Source organism: Hippoglossus stenolepis, chromosome 18 (genome assembly GCF_022539355.2).
Source record: "Hippoglossus stenolepis isolate QCI-W04-F060 chromosome 18, HSTE1.2, whole genome shotgun sequence".
Classification (NCBI taxonomy): Eukaryota; Metazoa; Chordata; class Actinopteri; order Pleuronectiformes; family Pleuronectidae; genus Hippoglossus; species Hippoglossus stenolepis.
Window position 1 is genome coordinate 487,316 of NC_061500.1, and position 13,417 is coordinate 500,732.

At 47.0% G+C, this 13,417-nt stretch overlaps 1 protein-coding gene across 3 annotated transcripts in view; it reads left to right on the forward strand.

Annotated features, from left to right (window-relative positions):
• tln1 (talin 1) overlaps positions 1–12,456 on the forward strand; it is a 37,521-nt gene extending 25,065 nt beyond the window's left edge. For 2 of the 3 annotated variants that reach the window (XM_047344374.1, XM_047344375.1), the window contains 16 exons: positions 67–186; positions 268–414; positions 559–725; positions 947–1,130; positions 1,230–1,355; positions 2,020–2,136; positions 2,206–2,391; positions 2,568–2,675; positions 2,952–2,954; positions 4,412–4,517; positions 5,612–5,736; positions 6,016–6,141; positions 6,790–6,852; positions 6,932–7,114; positions 10,881–11,006; positions 11,174–12,456. In XM_047344374.1, coding sequence (XP_047200330.1) covers positions 67–186; positions 268–414; positions 559–725; positions 947–1,130; positions 1,230–1,355; positions 2,020–2,136; positions 2,206–2,391; positions 2,568–2,675; positions 2,952–2,954; positions 4,412–4,517; positions 5,612–5,736; positions 6,016–6,141; positions 6,790–6,852; positions 6,932–7,114; positions 10,881–11,006; positions 11,174–11,308 — 2,022 coding nt within the window. In that variant the 3' untranslated portion in view covers positions 11,309–12,456. The remainder of the gene's footprint in view (positions 1–66; positions 187–267; positions 415–558; positions 726–946; positions 1,131–1,229; positions 1,356–2,019; positions 2,137–2,205; positions 2,392–2,567; positions 2,676–2,951; positions 2,955–4,411; positions 4,518–5,611; positions 5,737–6,015; positions 6,142–6,789; positions 6,853–6,931; positions 7,115–10,880; positions 11,007–11,173) is intronic. The other variant, XM_047344376.1, reaches the window with a different exon arrangement.
• The last annotated feature ends 961 nt before the right edge of the window (positions 12,457–13,417 follow it).

The window sequence follows — 13,417 nt, forward strand, 5'->3', positions numbered from 1 at the left end:
GAGTGAAAAGCACCCCCCACCCTCCATACCCGTTTATACCTTCCTCATATTTCCTCTTCTCTTCAGGTGACCAAATCAAACACCAACCCAGACGACCTCGGGGGATTGGCCAACCACCTCACCAACGAGTTCGGAAATCTGGCCAACGAGGCCAAATATGCAGCCGTGACTGCAGAGAACGATGAGGTGAATAAAACGAACGCACCTCGTGTGTCGTCTTTTCCTTCCGGAGACACCAGATCTCACAGGTCATGTGTTTGTTCTCAGATCGGTTCTCACATCAAGAAGCAGGTTGGCGAGCTCGGTTTCAGCTGCACGGGTCTGGTGACCAAAGCCGGAGCTCTGCAGTGCAGCCCGAGCGACTCGTTCACCAAGAGGGAGCTGATCGAGAGCGCCCGCAAAGTCTCCGAGAAGGTCCGAGCACCTCACCTCCTTTCTCTGCGCAATCAAAGATGATTTGATTTGCAGGATTTGAACAGGCGACGTCGCCGCTAAGCCACGGGAATGACCCTGGACTATGTTGTTATTAGCGTGTCAGTAATAAATGTCCTCGTGCAGGTCTCCCATGTGTTGGCGTCGCTGCAGGCGGGAAACCGTGGCACCCAGGCCTGCATCACGGCAGCCAGCGCCGTGTCGGGAATCATCGCTGACCTGGACACCACCATCATGTTCGCTACTGCTGGAAGTCTGAACAGAGAGAACGCAGAGACCTTCGCCGACCACAGGTACCATAGAAACCAGAACGTGTTTATGGTCGTCATGGTTGAACTATTGGCTACACTGCCCCCTCGTGACGTCTGGTGGTACTGCTCTGTTTTGTCCGTATCAGTAAGATTTCAGAAGACTTGTACGAATACAGATGAAATGAACGTCGAGTACGGACAGAAGATTCTAACGTTGAGGATAAACCCATTTAGAGGGTAAACTGTTTCCTGTGTGTGTGCAGAGAATATATCTTGAAGACGGCGAAGGCTCTGGTGGAGGACACCAAGCTGCTGGTGTCCGGTGCTGGAGCCAGTCAGGAGAGACTGGCCCAGGCCGCTCAGTCCTCCGTGTGCACCATCACCAAACTGGCCGATGTGGTCAAACTAGGAGCCGCCAGTCTGGGGTCTGAGGACCCAGAGACACAGGTACACACCTCAGTTTGTTGTGTGTGTGTCGTGTGTGTTGTGTGTGTTGTGTGTGTTCATTAGAGGCTGGCTGATTTATGTGTGTGCTGCCCTCTACAGGTGGTCCTGATCAACGCAGTCAAAGATGTGGCCAAAGCGCTGAGTAACCTCATCAGCAGCACCAAAGGTGCTGCAGGAAAACCTCATGACGACCCGAGCATGCTGCAGCTCAAGAACTCTGCAAAGGTACGATACCAAACCCAAAGTCGCGTGAGGCTGCGTCCACAAACATTTTCATTTTAAAGCTCATCGCTGTTGCTATGGTTACGTCTGGCATCCACCTGACTACCAGCGGTGAACACAAAGCTAACACTTCCTGTCAGTAACACTTCCTGTTTCTAACACTTCCTGTCAGTAACAGTTCCACCTCGTCGTCCCTGCTCTGACTCTTCACCTTCACTGCTCCTCCTTCAGAGGAGTTTCTGTTCCTAAGCAACCAGCTGCAGAGACAATCTACTTCCTGTTTACATCACATGACCTGTGTACTAGAACGGTCACGTGACTTGCGTTTTGTGGACTATAAATAAAGATGGACGACACGAGAGCTCCCTTAAAAAATCATCTGGTATCGAGACCTGGATTCCACGGCTCCACACTCTCTACTCCAAAGTGCACCACTACCACAAGATGGCAGCGTTTGTATCATGTTATTTTACAATAGGAGGAAGTGGAGCCACGTCGTCCATCTTTATGTACAGTGTATGATTTAAAACGTATTAGTGACGTAGGCGGAGACTCATTTATACGCTGTGAGACGAGCTTCTTCTGCATTAATAAACAGAACTAAGATGTGTTTGTTTTCTTGCCGTCAGTCTAATCTATGGTCGCTTGATGTGACCTGTTGTCGTAGGTGATGGTGACCAATGTGACGTCGCTCCTGAAGACGGTGAAGGCCGTGGAGGACGAGGCCACGAAGGGGACGAGGGGTCTGGAGGCGACGATCGAACACATCAAACAGGAACTGACTGTGAGTCGATGACGTGTGATCAGCGCTGATGTTTCTGTGCTGCATCATCTAACAGGCTTTACCCTGCAGGTGTTCCGCAGCTCTGACCCGCCGCCAAAGACCACCACGCCGGAGGAGTTCATTCGCATGACCAAAGGAATCACCATGGCAACAGCGAAGGCGGTGGCTGCCGGGAACTCGTGTCGTCAGGAGGACATCATCGCCACGGCGAACCTCAGCAGGAGGGCCATCGCCGACATGCTGCACTCCTGCAAGGTGAAAACGGGATTCTTAATACTTTGTCATTAGTATGAACACAGATACTGAAATATCTCATATCCACCGATGTTATAATGTTGATACATAAACTTCTCTCTCATCTTGGTACATTTGAATAACGTTTTAAACATCAGGTTGATCTCATCACCTCATGTTTCCATTTCCTAACACAGGAAGCTGCGTACCACCCCGACGTCAGCAAAGACGTCCAGATGAGAGCGCTGCGCTACGGCAACGAGTGCGCCACTGGATACCTGGGGCTGCTGGAGCACGTGCTGGTGGTAAGACGCCACTCGAGTTTTAGTCTGGACCCGTCCCTGAGGGATGAGCGTGTTTGTACGTGACGTGATCGCAGGACGTCTGTGTCCTTAAAGCTTTTTAAAATGTCATCTTACAACTTCTCTTCCTTAAATCCACTGGTCCCAGAGCAGTGTGGACACGTCACGGCGGCTCTGTCCATATGTCTGCTGTCATGTGATTGATGACCTCTTCTCTTTCCTTCCCCAATGCCCCGTTAATGTTCTTTTAAACTTGTGGCTCACTGATGACGGTGCAAGCCGGTGAGTACCTGCATGACCGACCTGCACCAGAGTTTCATGCACTGGTTGAACACTTGACTGAATATTTAACAACGATCCTGCAGAGTGCCGTCAGCGGCTTGTTCTGACAGGAAGGAGCGCTAAGACGACCTCTTCAGAATAAAGCAGCAGTAAAGACTCTGCAGGATTCTGAGTAGGTTTGGACTGAAGTTGGACTCGACTGTTCAGACTCACTCTGTGATCTGATCACTGCAGTGTGAGGAGATCAGATCACGTGTGTGCGTGGTTGTGTTGTTGTGTCCACCTCAGTCAGATGTTCCTCTCTCCACACCTCACAACTAGTTAGTCCACGAACATGTTCAGATTGTGTTGATGCAGTCGTTGCAAACCTTGGATTGAAAGTTCTGCTTTAAAGGAGACATATAAATATATCATGTTGTTTCTTAAAATCAATAGTAATGTGGAGAGCGCATCACTATTGATATAATTATGAATTGTTTCATTTGATTGTTTCCTGGAGGAGAGACTCTGGACTGTGAGGATTTGCCTGATTCTGTCTCTGAGAAGCAGGCGCAGTGTTTGTTGTGTGTTTTAAAAACATGGAGGAAGCAGCAGCACAACTCTTAGTGTCTCTGGTCATAGCTAACTGATGCTAACTGATGCTAACTGTCGCCACATTGCTAACAAGCAGGATCTTCTGTCCCGGCTCGTGTGACGTCTGCACTCAAGTTGTCGACCTTCGATAAATAATGAAAATATATATAATGTCAATAAGTAACTTTTGAACATTTACAGCACCTTTGAACAAAAGCGTGATAATCCTGATAACAGTGATGATTTAGGTCTCTGTCATCGTGAGACAACATTTTCATTCTCTCATCTTGATGTTGTGAGTAGTTTGAGTGACAGGAAACACGCCCCCCCCCTCCCCGGTGACACTGTGCACACGCGTGGCCTGAACATGTGTGTTCCAGTTTTGTTGCTGTGCGGTATGTGGATGTTTTGTGTTTGGCTGCTTCGTGCGTTCCCGGGCCGTTATGTCCTCGCCTCTTTCTCCTCATGACAACACATCTGAACAAACTTGAGCCTGTTAAGTCCCTGCAGCTGTCGCCCGCTGCTCCAACCTGAATACTGCACGTCCACCGAGGACAGTCTGAGGACACCGGCTGAGACACAGATCTAATGATAATCATTCACTGATTAAATGTGATATTTCATTGAGATTTAAACACCAGGAGCAATTTATTCCACCTTCTCTCTGCTCTGAATATTCAAATCACCATAGTGGCAGCAGCAGATCTACACATGTATGTAGATTTATTTATTTGGACTGGAAAATAAAATTGTGTAGCTTATATCATCTTTGCATCAGCTTAGCATTAGCACAGGGATTTAAAGTAGACGTGTTGAGCGCCAGTGACAGAGTGTAGAATAGGAACAGGTTGAATTAAAGCTTGTGTCTTTTTCTTCCTCCTCAGATCATCCAGAAGCCGACTCACGATCTGAAGCAGCAGTTGGCCAACTACTCGAAGAGAGTGGCCGGCTCCGTCACCGAGCTCATCCAGGCCGCAGAGGCCATGAAAGGTACTTTAGCCTTTCACCTACATTTCCCACAATGCATCAACACAATCTTTTTGGAAGACCACATATTTTAAACTCCATGCCTCCACTTTGTAGCTCAGGGCTTCTGATACAAACCTCAATGCGTCAGGGTCAGAGGTCGTCAGCTCCCAGGACACGTTCACAAGTTAAAGTAATGAGGTCAGATGTGAGTGCTCAGATTTCACATGTGTCCTAATGTGTTCACACCTGAGCTCAGAGCTGAAGCCGTGTGATCGGATCACTGAGCCTGATGTTAAAACCAGGTCTGAACCAGTGTCTGAGTTCTACAGTTTCACTCGGCTCTGAGATCCAGGTCCAGACGATTCCATCAACGCTGTCATCGTCCGTCAAGTGGAGGGAAAGTCGAGCTCCGAGCTTTTATCACAGATTAACACACACACACACACACACACACACACACACACACACCTGCTTCAGTTTCTGAGACATTAGCTGCAACTGAATCCTGCAGCAGGATGTAAATGGAACGACCTCAGCGGCTGTCGAGAGAAGAAGAAGCTGTGATTGATGTTCAGGTTTTGGGTTCAACTGGATTTCGTCCAGTTCAAATCCAGCATCATATTCACGTCACAAAGATGAATCCTTCAAACTGCCTCGTACCTCGTGAGGAGCTGAAGTCGTAAATCTGTCAAACTCATCACGTCTCCGCCTGTTTTTACATCATCAAAAAATTAAATAAAACCAAACTGATCAGAAACTTGAACAAACATCAGAGAGATAAGAACGACCTGAAATGACAGAAACATCTTTACAAACATTTATTTAACGTCTGACATGTTCCTCACGTGTTCCTCACGTGTTCCTCACGTGTTCCTCACGTGTTCCTGATGTGAGAACACAAACGTCTGAGTAATATGAAATATAATCCTGGTGTCGCCCCTGATTGGATATTTCTAGAAATATAAAATAAGGCGATGAAGACTGACAGATAAATGGTCCCAGGCAGTAATATGGATTTGAACAGATATGTTCATCTTCAGGAATAGCGACCCGGGTAGTGTGCGCTGTTGGGTGTCTTCAGACACTCGGAGTCTGACTGTAGTTGTGTGTTGCAGGCACAGAGTGGGTGGACCCTGAGGATCCCACCGTCATCGCAGAGAACGAGCTGCTCGGAGCAGCGGCGGCAATTGAAGCAGCTGCCAAGAAACTGGAGCAGCTGAGGCCCAGGACCAAGCCCAAGGTTAGAGGTTTTTTTAACAGAGCTTCTCACTGCGCCTGTTAACCTCAGCGCAGGGTCGCGCTCCGAGTGCGCCGCCCGTCTTCTCGTCTGTCAGCTCCTCGTTCCATGAGCGATGGCCGTCACCCTGTTAACATTTCAATGTTCTCCACTGCACAGATTCTCTGGTTCACCAGCCCCGCTCACTTTCTAACACTTTTGTCTGAACGTGAACCACACGCACGTCTTCAGGACCCGGATCTCCATGAGTTTACTGACGGTGATTCCCTCTCTTGTAAACAGGAAGCAGATGAGAGCTTGAACTTCGAGGAGCAGATTCTGGAGGCGGCCAAGGCCATCGCAGCTGCCACCAGCGCCCTGGTCAAAGCTGCTTCAGCTGCACAGAGGGAGCTGGTGGCTCAGGGGAAGGTACGTCCACCACGACCACAGGAGGAGACCGATCCAACTGTTCACCCCCCCTCCATGATCAGCTCAGAACTCACCCCCCCTCCATGATCAGCTCAGAACTCACCCCCCCTCCATGATCAGCTCAGAACTCACCTCACATTTCACTTTTCACTTTACACCAGAAAGTGCTTGATAACCAGAGTTTAAATGGTAAATGAAGAACATTAAAATCAATCAGACATAAATAAACTTTTCATACAAACAATATAACACACAGCGATTTACAGTATAAAAGCAATACCCCCCCCCACAGTCAGAGAAAAACAGTTTTAACAAACTCTGAGCAGAAGACCTGAGTCTTTATACAGAAACAATCTGTCTATATAATACATAGAATGTAATCATATATATCAGTTATTGTGTTGTCACACTAACATTATTCTCATGGAGGTTCTTCAGTTGGAGCTCAGGAACGTATCTTAGAATTTTACTTAAAAAATGAATTCATGTTTTTAATATTTGTATTTTTGTTCGATGAATCAAACTGAAAACGCCTTCACCTACTTTTCTTTACGTTAAGTTGAACCAGCGTCTTATCCTCTTTGTGTTCCTCTTGTGTTTGATCCATGAACACTTTGTGTAGTGAAAGTAAAACCAGTGTATTTTCAGGTGGGAGTGATCACAGCCAACCGAGTGGACGACGGGCAGTGGTCTCAGGGACTCATTTCAGCTGTAAGTCTCCTCCCTCCTCAAGAATGAAGACTTCTCTAACACTGAAACCTTTTCACCATCGCTGCCTTTGTCTCCTCAGGCTCGGATGGTCGCCGCAGCGACCAGCAACCTGTGTGAGGCGGCCAACTCCGCGGTGCAGGGGCACGCCAGCGAGGAGAAGCTCATCTCGTCGGCCAAGCAGGTGGCGGCGTCCACCGCTCAGCTGCTGGTCGCCTGCAAGGTCAAGGCCGACACGGACTCCCAGACCATGAAGAGGCTGCAGGTCAGTTGTGCATCTTCATGTCCGTCCCACTCAGGGACCCTGTTTCCTGTTCAACAGCCACTATCACGTGATGAAGGGGAAACCTTCACCTGTCAGTCATCGCTGATTGACATATACAAAGGAATTTTAAATTCAATGTTAGATACGTTTACAGAAACAGACAGAACCTTCTGTCCGTACTCTGCGTTCATTTCGTCCATGTAAGTGCACGACTTCTGAAAGTTTACAGATACACGGGGGGGGGGGGAGCTTCTAACACGGGACACAAACATGAAGAAACATAAACAAACCTCTGGTGAAGACACAGACGAAGATGTGAAGACAGTTTGTGGTGATCAGAGCTGAAGGTGTCAGGTGATGTCAACATGATCACATGACCTCAGAGGTCACACGTCACTTCCTGTCTCTGTCTGCTGCACCCGGCTGCCCCCCCTCTCACCTGAACCAGGAGGAGGATCTGATGCTGAGTTGTTCAGCTGTGAAACAAACTCTGGAGAAGAGTCTCTGGAGACGAGTCTCTGGAGACGAGTCTCTGGAGACGAGTCTCTGGACACGAGTCTCTGGAGACGAGTCTCTGGATTCCACCTGCTGGTCTGAGAACAGCTGTTTAAACAGACGCATCATTTCATAGGTTCATTCATCAACAGCTCATTGTAGGAACTGTTTCTCTATAAAACTGAGATAATTCCTGTTCTGATTTGGTGCTAGACATTATAATATATAATATATATCCTGTTACACTGAATTGAATAAATTCTTATGACATTAAGATATTATACAGTTTAACCACAAACTTGATTATAAATGACTGAATAAAAAGAAATGAACAACGATATTTAATGTAAAATAAAAACAGTGAATAATTGTAGCAGGAGGTAATTTGACGTTGATTTATCTCCGTATATAATAATCCTCCTCCCCAGAGGGAGCGAGGACTCTGCATTAGTTACCACGGCAACGCAGTATGTTTGGACCAGAGCTATTCAGTTGAAGCCGAAGAGCCCAGGTCCAAAGTTAGCTCTCTAATCCGGCTTCATCGCTCCGACATCTGATCCGAGCGAGTGCATAGTGAGAGGTGTGGTTTATCCTCTGCGTGTGATTCAGAGCAGCGCTACCTGCTGAGGGAACAATGACATCACTCGCTGTGCGACAGCTGCGTCTATTCATAGCTGGTTCAGGGTTTCAGGTGCACAGCTGCTGCTGCATCAGGATCACCGCGCTCCGTGTTTAGCTCCGAGAGAAACTCCCACTGCTGCGTTTCAGGGGTTAAAGGACTAATACGCACATTTCATGTTCCATTCGAGGCGGGAGACAAACTCAACAACAGAAACGAGGCCAAACGTAGACGGTTCATAAATCTCCCCGGTTGGGGGCGGTGCCATCTTGTGTCCAGAGTCTGTGCCGCCTGGTTAAAATAGTTACAATAATGAAAACATTTCCTGGATTATTGTGTTATTGTGTTGCTGCAGTCATCTGGACCCGCCCTACTCTACCTGTGATTGGCTGGTGAGATGTGTCAGCCAATCAGAGGCGGAGTGGGAGTCATGGAATACAGGTCTGTAGTATTTATAGTAGAACTGGGCTAAAATCGAGTTTGAACTAATCGGACCTGACGCTATTCGAGCGTCGCCGCCCCTCAAAACCAGCGGATTTGTACGAAGTCGCCAAACAGCCGAGATACTTTGTCCGTTACTTTGCAATCTACGATGTAGAACAGGAAACACTGCTCCGACGTGTCTGACATCACTTCCCTGACGGGTCAAGAGGGCATGTAATAGGTCAAACTGATGGTGAGCGCCCCCTGCAGGACCGCAAGGCAAACTCCCTCTGACCCTCTAATGAGCTTCTAGTCTTTACATGTTGAACTGGAACAGTTTGAACGTGTTTGAGTGAAGACCTGTTTCCTTCTTCAGCCTCAGCATCAGCTGACGACCTTGATCCCAAAGTTCTGTCAAAACCTTTCTTCTTAAACTCGAAGCTGTGACTCGCTGATGGAGACTCACTGTGACTCGCTGATGGAGACTCACTGTGACTCGCTGATGGAGACTCACTGTGACCTTTAAGTGTAACTGATGCCTTCACTCCCAACACATAACACAAAGTGTGCTGTCAGTCCTGTGTCTGTGGGTGTCTGTGTGTGTGTGTGTGTGTGTGTGTGTGTGTGTGTGTGTGTGTGTGTGTGTGTGTGTGTCTCTGTGTGTGTGTGTCTGTGGGTATCTGTGTGTGTGTGTCTCTGTGTGTGTGTCCCTGTGTGTCTCTGTGTGTGTGTCTCTGTGTGTCTCTGTGTGTGTGTCTCTGTGTATGTGTGTGTCTCTGTGTGTGTGTGTCTCTGTGTGTCCCTGTGTGTCTCTGTATGTGTGTGTCTCTGTGTGTGTGCGTCTCTGTGTGTCTGTGTGTGTGTGTCTCTGTGTGTGCGTCTCTGTGTGTGTCTCTGTGTGTGCGTCTCTGTGTGTCTCTGTGTGTGTCTCTGTGTGTGCGTCTCTGTGTGTGCTCTGTGTGTGTGTCTCTCTGTGTGTGTGTCTCTGTGTGTGTGCGTCTCTGTGTGTCTCTGTGTGTGTCTCTGTGTGTGTGCGTCTCTGTGCGTCTCTGTGTGTGTCTGTGTGTGTGCGTCTCATATTCTCTGATCCAATCAGCAGTGGCTTATCTCTGCTCTTCTGGGCCTGCAGCTGCCGCCTCAGTAATTCTCCTCCGTTAGTCTGTGGACGCTCTGGAAACAATCCACCAGAGCTGGAAACACGAAGCTGACGGAGCTGCTCAGCAGGTGCTCTCATCACTGGGTGGTTCAGGGACACAACTAGTTAACACACTAGTTAACTGAGTTACCAGTAAACCAGTTTAATACAGCAACTGACCTCTTGAATTAAGGAAAGAAAAAAATATATAAATACAAGTTTGTGAAAGACAGAGCGGAGGCCGACATTTCCTACTCGCTCTGGAGGCTGTTGACCAATCACAATAAAATGGAGCAGCTGACCAATCAAAGCAGAGCTGGGCTTTATGGGGGGGGGGGGGTTTGAGACAGAGGCTGAAGAGAGGAGCTGCAGCGATGGACAGTCTGAGGAACGTGATTCTGAGCATTAGAGCATGAAAACATTTGACAGTTAGCAATGTGATCGGTGACGAGCTGGTTAAAACGAGCGGTGAAGTGAAAGTGCAGCTTTAGTGGGGGGGCACTCTGGGACACTGACTGATGCAGCAGCTCTGCAGCGTTTTGTTATGTCAGGGCCGGACTAACAGAAACATTCCAGCCAAAGATAAACCAGCGAGGAGATGCAGCTCCAACGGGCCGGGGACGGCGTCGTCCTCTGCCAGCTCCGTGTCTGATTTCAGTCCACACAGCCTCAAAAGGACAAAACTCCTGTTTGCCTGTGGCCGCCCAGCGAGACGGATGTTTGGCTTCGGGAGCCGCTCCGCAGACTGACACTCTTTGCCTTTTACAGATATTGTCAGACACTGAGCAGGGGAAAGGCTGTTATGGTTTTGTGTCTGCTGGAAGTCCTGATTCCTTTCCAGGAGTCTGTTCAGCTCAAACTCCAAACTCTGCTCCAGCATTTCAAGTGTCACACGTTTGTGTCTTTGTGTTTCCATTCTCCTCTCACACCACGTGAACACCTGGAGGGAAGTTCCTCCAATTTAGAACCGACTTGGACTCTCAGATGAACTGAGTCGTTCCAGAGGTCAAAGGTCACAGTGACCTCCTGAGAGTCTGGAGACGCTGCTTGTACTTCTTAGTTTCACTCCACACTTTGTGTGTGTGTTTCTTTAGGCTGCTGGAAACGCTGTGAAGCGAGCGTCTGATAACCTGGTGAAGGCGGCGCAGAAAGCAGCGTTTGATGCTCAGGATGACCAGGCCGTGGTGGTCAACAGTAAGATGGTGGGAGGAATCGCTCAGGTGAGTCCCAGTGACAATACAAGCACACACATGGCTGCCTTGACCTTTGACCTATTACTGGACACTGTGTGTGTGTGTGTGTGTGTTACTTTGTCCACACACACACACACAGTGTGTCCAGTCTGAGCAGTGAGCTGGAGGTGGTCACATGATCGTGTCTGTTTCAGATCATGGCCGCTCAGGCGGAGATGCTGAGGAAGGAGAGGGAGCTGGACGAGGCCAGGAAGAAGCTGGCCACGATCCGACAGCAGCAGTACAAGTTCCTCCCCACAGAGCTGCTGCAGGACGGCCAAGACCAGTGAGAGAGAGAGTGTGTGTGTGTGAGTGAGTGTGAGTGTGTGAGTGTGTGTGTGTGTGTGAGTGAGTGTGAGTGTCACCACACAGTAATGTGACAGTGATTCAGGACCTGAGGAGGCTCCACCCAACATCCAGTTCCTCAGGAGGGTTTCTGTCTTTATTCCATTTTCAGAAACACCACGATTATGAAATTGAATGAAAGTCCTTAATCAGGCGTCTGAGCTTTTGATTCTATTTGATCTTCTACGTTTTCCTCTGTTTCTTCTCTGCCTTGCCTGTCGTCTTTTTGTATATTATGTGTTTCCGTATGAAACGACGTCACCAGTAAATTCTGCCGTTAGAACGTCGCTGTTAGATCTCAGACACGAGGGCGAGCGCAGTGTATGCTAACTATGCTAGCTATGCAAACAAATGTATTCTATGCAGATGATTCTTTTTTGTATTCGCGTGAGCACGTTTAGCCTCGACGTGTAGATAAAGGTCTCTGGTCACGTGACTGATGATGTGTCACATGTTTCAATCTGAGGGAAACATTTAGCTGTTTTTAACTTTGGATTTGGAACAAAATCAACTTTGCGATGGAACAAATCAGTGGGAAAACATTTTTTTAAAGGTTGAGCGATGTATGAAATTCAGTGAATATCTTTGCAAAGTGTTTCTGTGTTTGGATTAAAGCAGCTGCAGTGTTGAGGATTAGATTAGACGTGTTTATGTAAAGATTATGAAGCCATATATTTAACTTTAAACATCGTATTGACTCTATGTGGATGTTCAGTATTGACTCACTCCAGTTACATGTCAGTGTCGCGGTGCTTCCTACTTCCTGTTTCACGTATAAAGAGTGAATGTCGCTCATATCAGTGCTTTTAAAGTGATCATGAAATGTGTCCAGTATAATTTTCTGATACCAAACATTTACCCTCTTAAGTGCACTTACTTCAAACTGTCCTTCATTTCAATAAGAAAACCTCACACTCCCTTTCTTCCACTTTCTTGTTCGAGCGAAAGAAGCACATGTCTAATATAAAAAGACAGTAAACCTGAAAGTCTGTGTGTGACTGGACGAACGTGATGCTGGTGAGCAGCAGTCCCACCTCCTGCCACTGGGACACATTTATATCCAATAAAACCAGTTTGATTTTCATTTCTCACAGCGACTCGTGTGGGCTCCATCTTTTCTACAAATACGTTGGACCAAAGTTCATATTTCACTTTATCTCAGATGCACGTGACTTATTTCCACGTCATTTAATAATCATTTGAAAAAAGAATTCCTGATTTAATTTCTGGGGAGAATTTGAGTTTATTCTCAACATTATTTCACCTTTTAAGATTCAAAAACACTGAATAAATTCAAAATGAATGAAGTTCAAATGAATCGTGTCGCTTCAAAAGAAAACAAAGTTCTTCCTTTGATTTAGTTTGACTTTAATCTCAAAATGCAAAATAGAAAAACTAACTCTTATTCCAGGTTCTAATAATAATTAATAACTTCTTCATCTCTTCACTTCTTCACTTCTTCATTTCTTCATCTCTTCACCTCTTCACTTCTTCATCTCTTCACTTCTTCACTTCTTCATCTCTTCACTTCTTCACTTCTTCATCTCTTCACTTCTTCATCTCTTCACTTCTTCACTTCTTCATCTCTTCACTTCTTCATCTCTTCACTTCTTCATCTCTTCACTTCATCTCTTCACTTCTTCATCTTCTTCATCTCTTCACTTCTTCATCTCTTCACTTCATCTCTTCACTTCTTCACTTCTTCATCTCTTCACTTCTTCATCTCTTCACTTCTTCACTTCTTCATCTCTTCACTTCTTCATCTCTTCACTTCTTCATCTCTTCACTTCTTCACTTCTTCATCTCTTCACTTCTTCATCTCTTCACTTCTTCATCTCTTCACTTCTTCATCTCTTCACTTCTTCACTTCTTCATCTCTTCACTTCTTCATCTCTTCACTTCTTCACTTCTTCATCTCTTCACTTCTTCACTTCTTTATTTCTTCATGTGTTCTTACTGTGAACAGATGATGATGTCAGTGAAAAAAATCTCAGCTGGTTTATTCCCACACAGTGCGCGCACACGTCACGCGCACAGCTCGGACACCCCTCGCT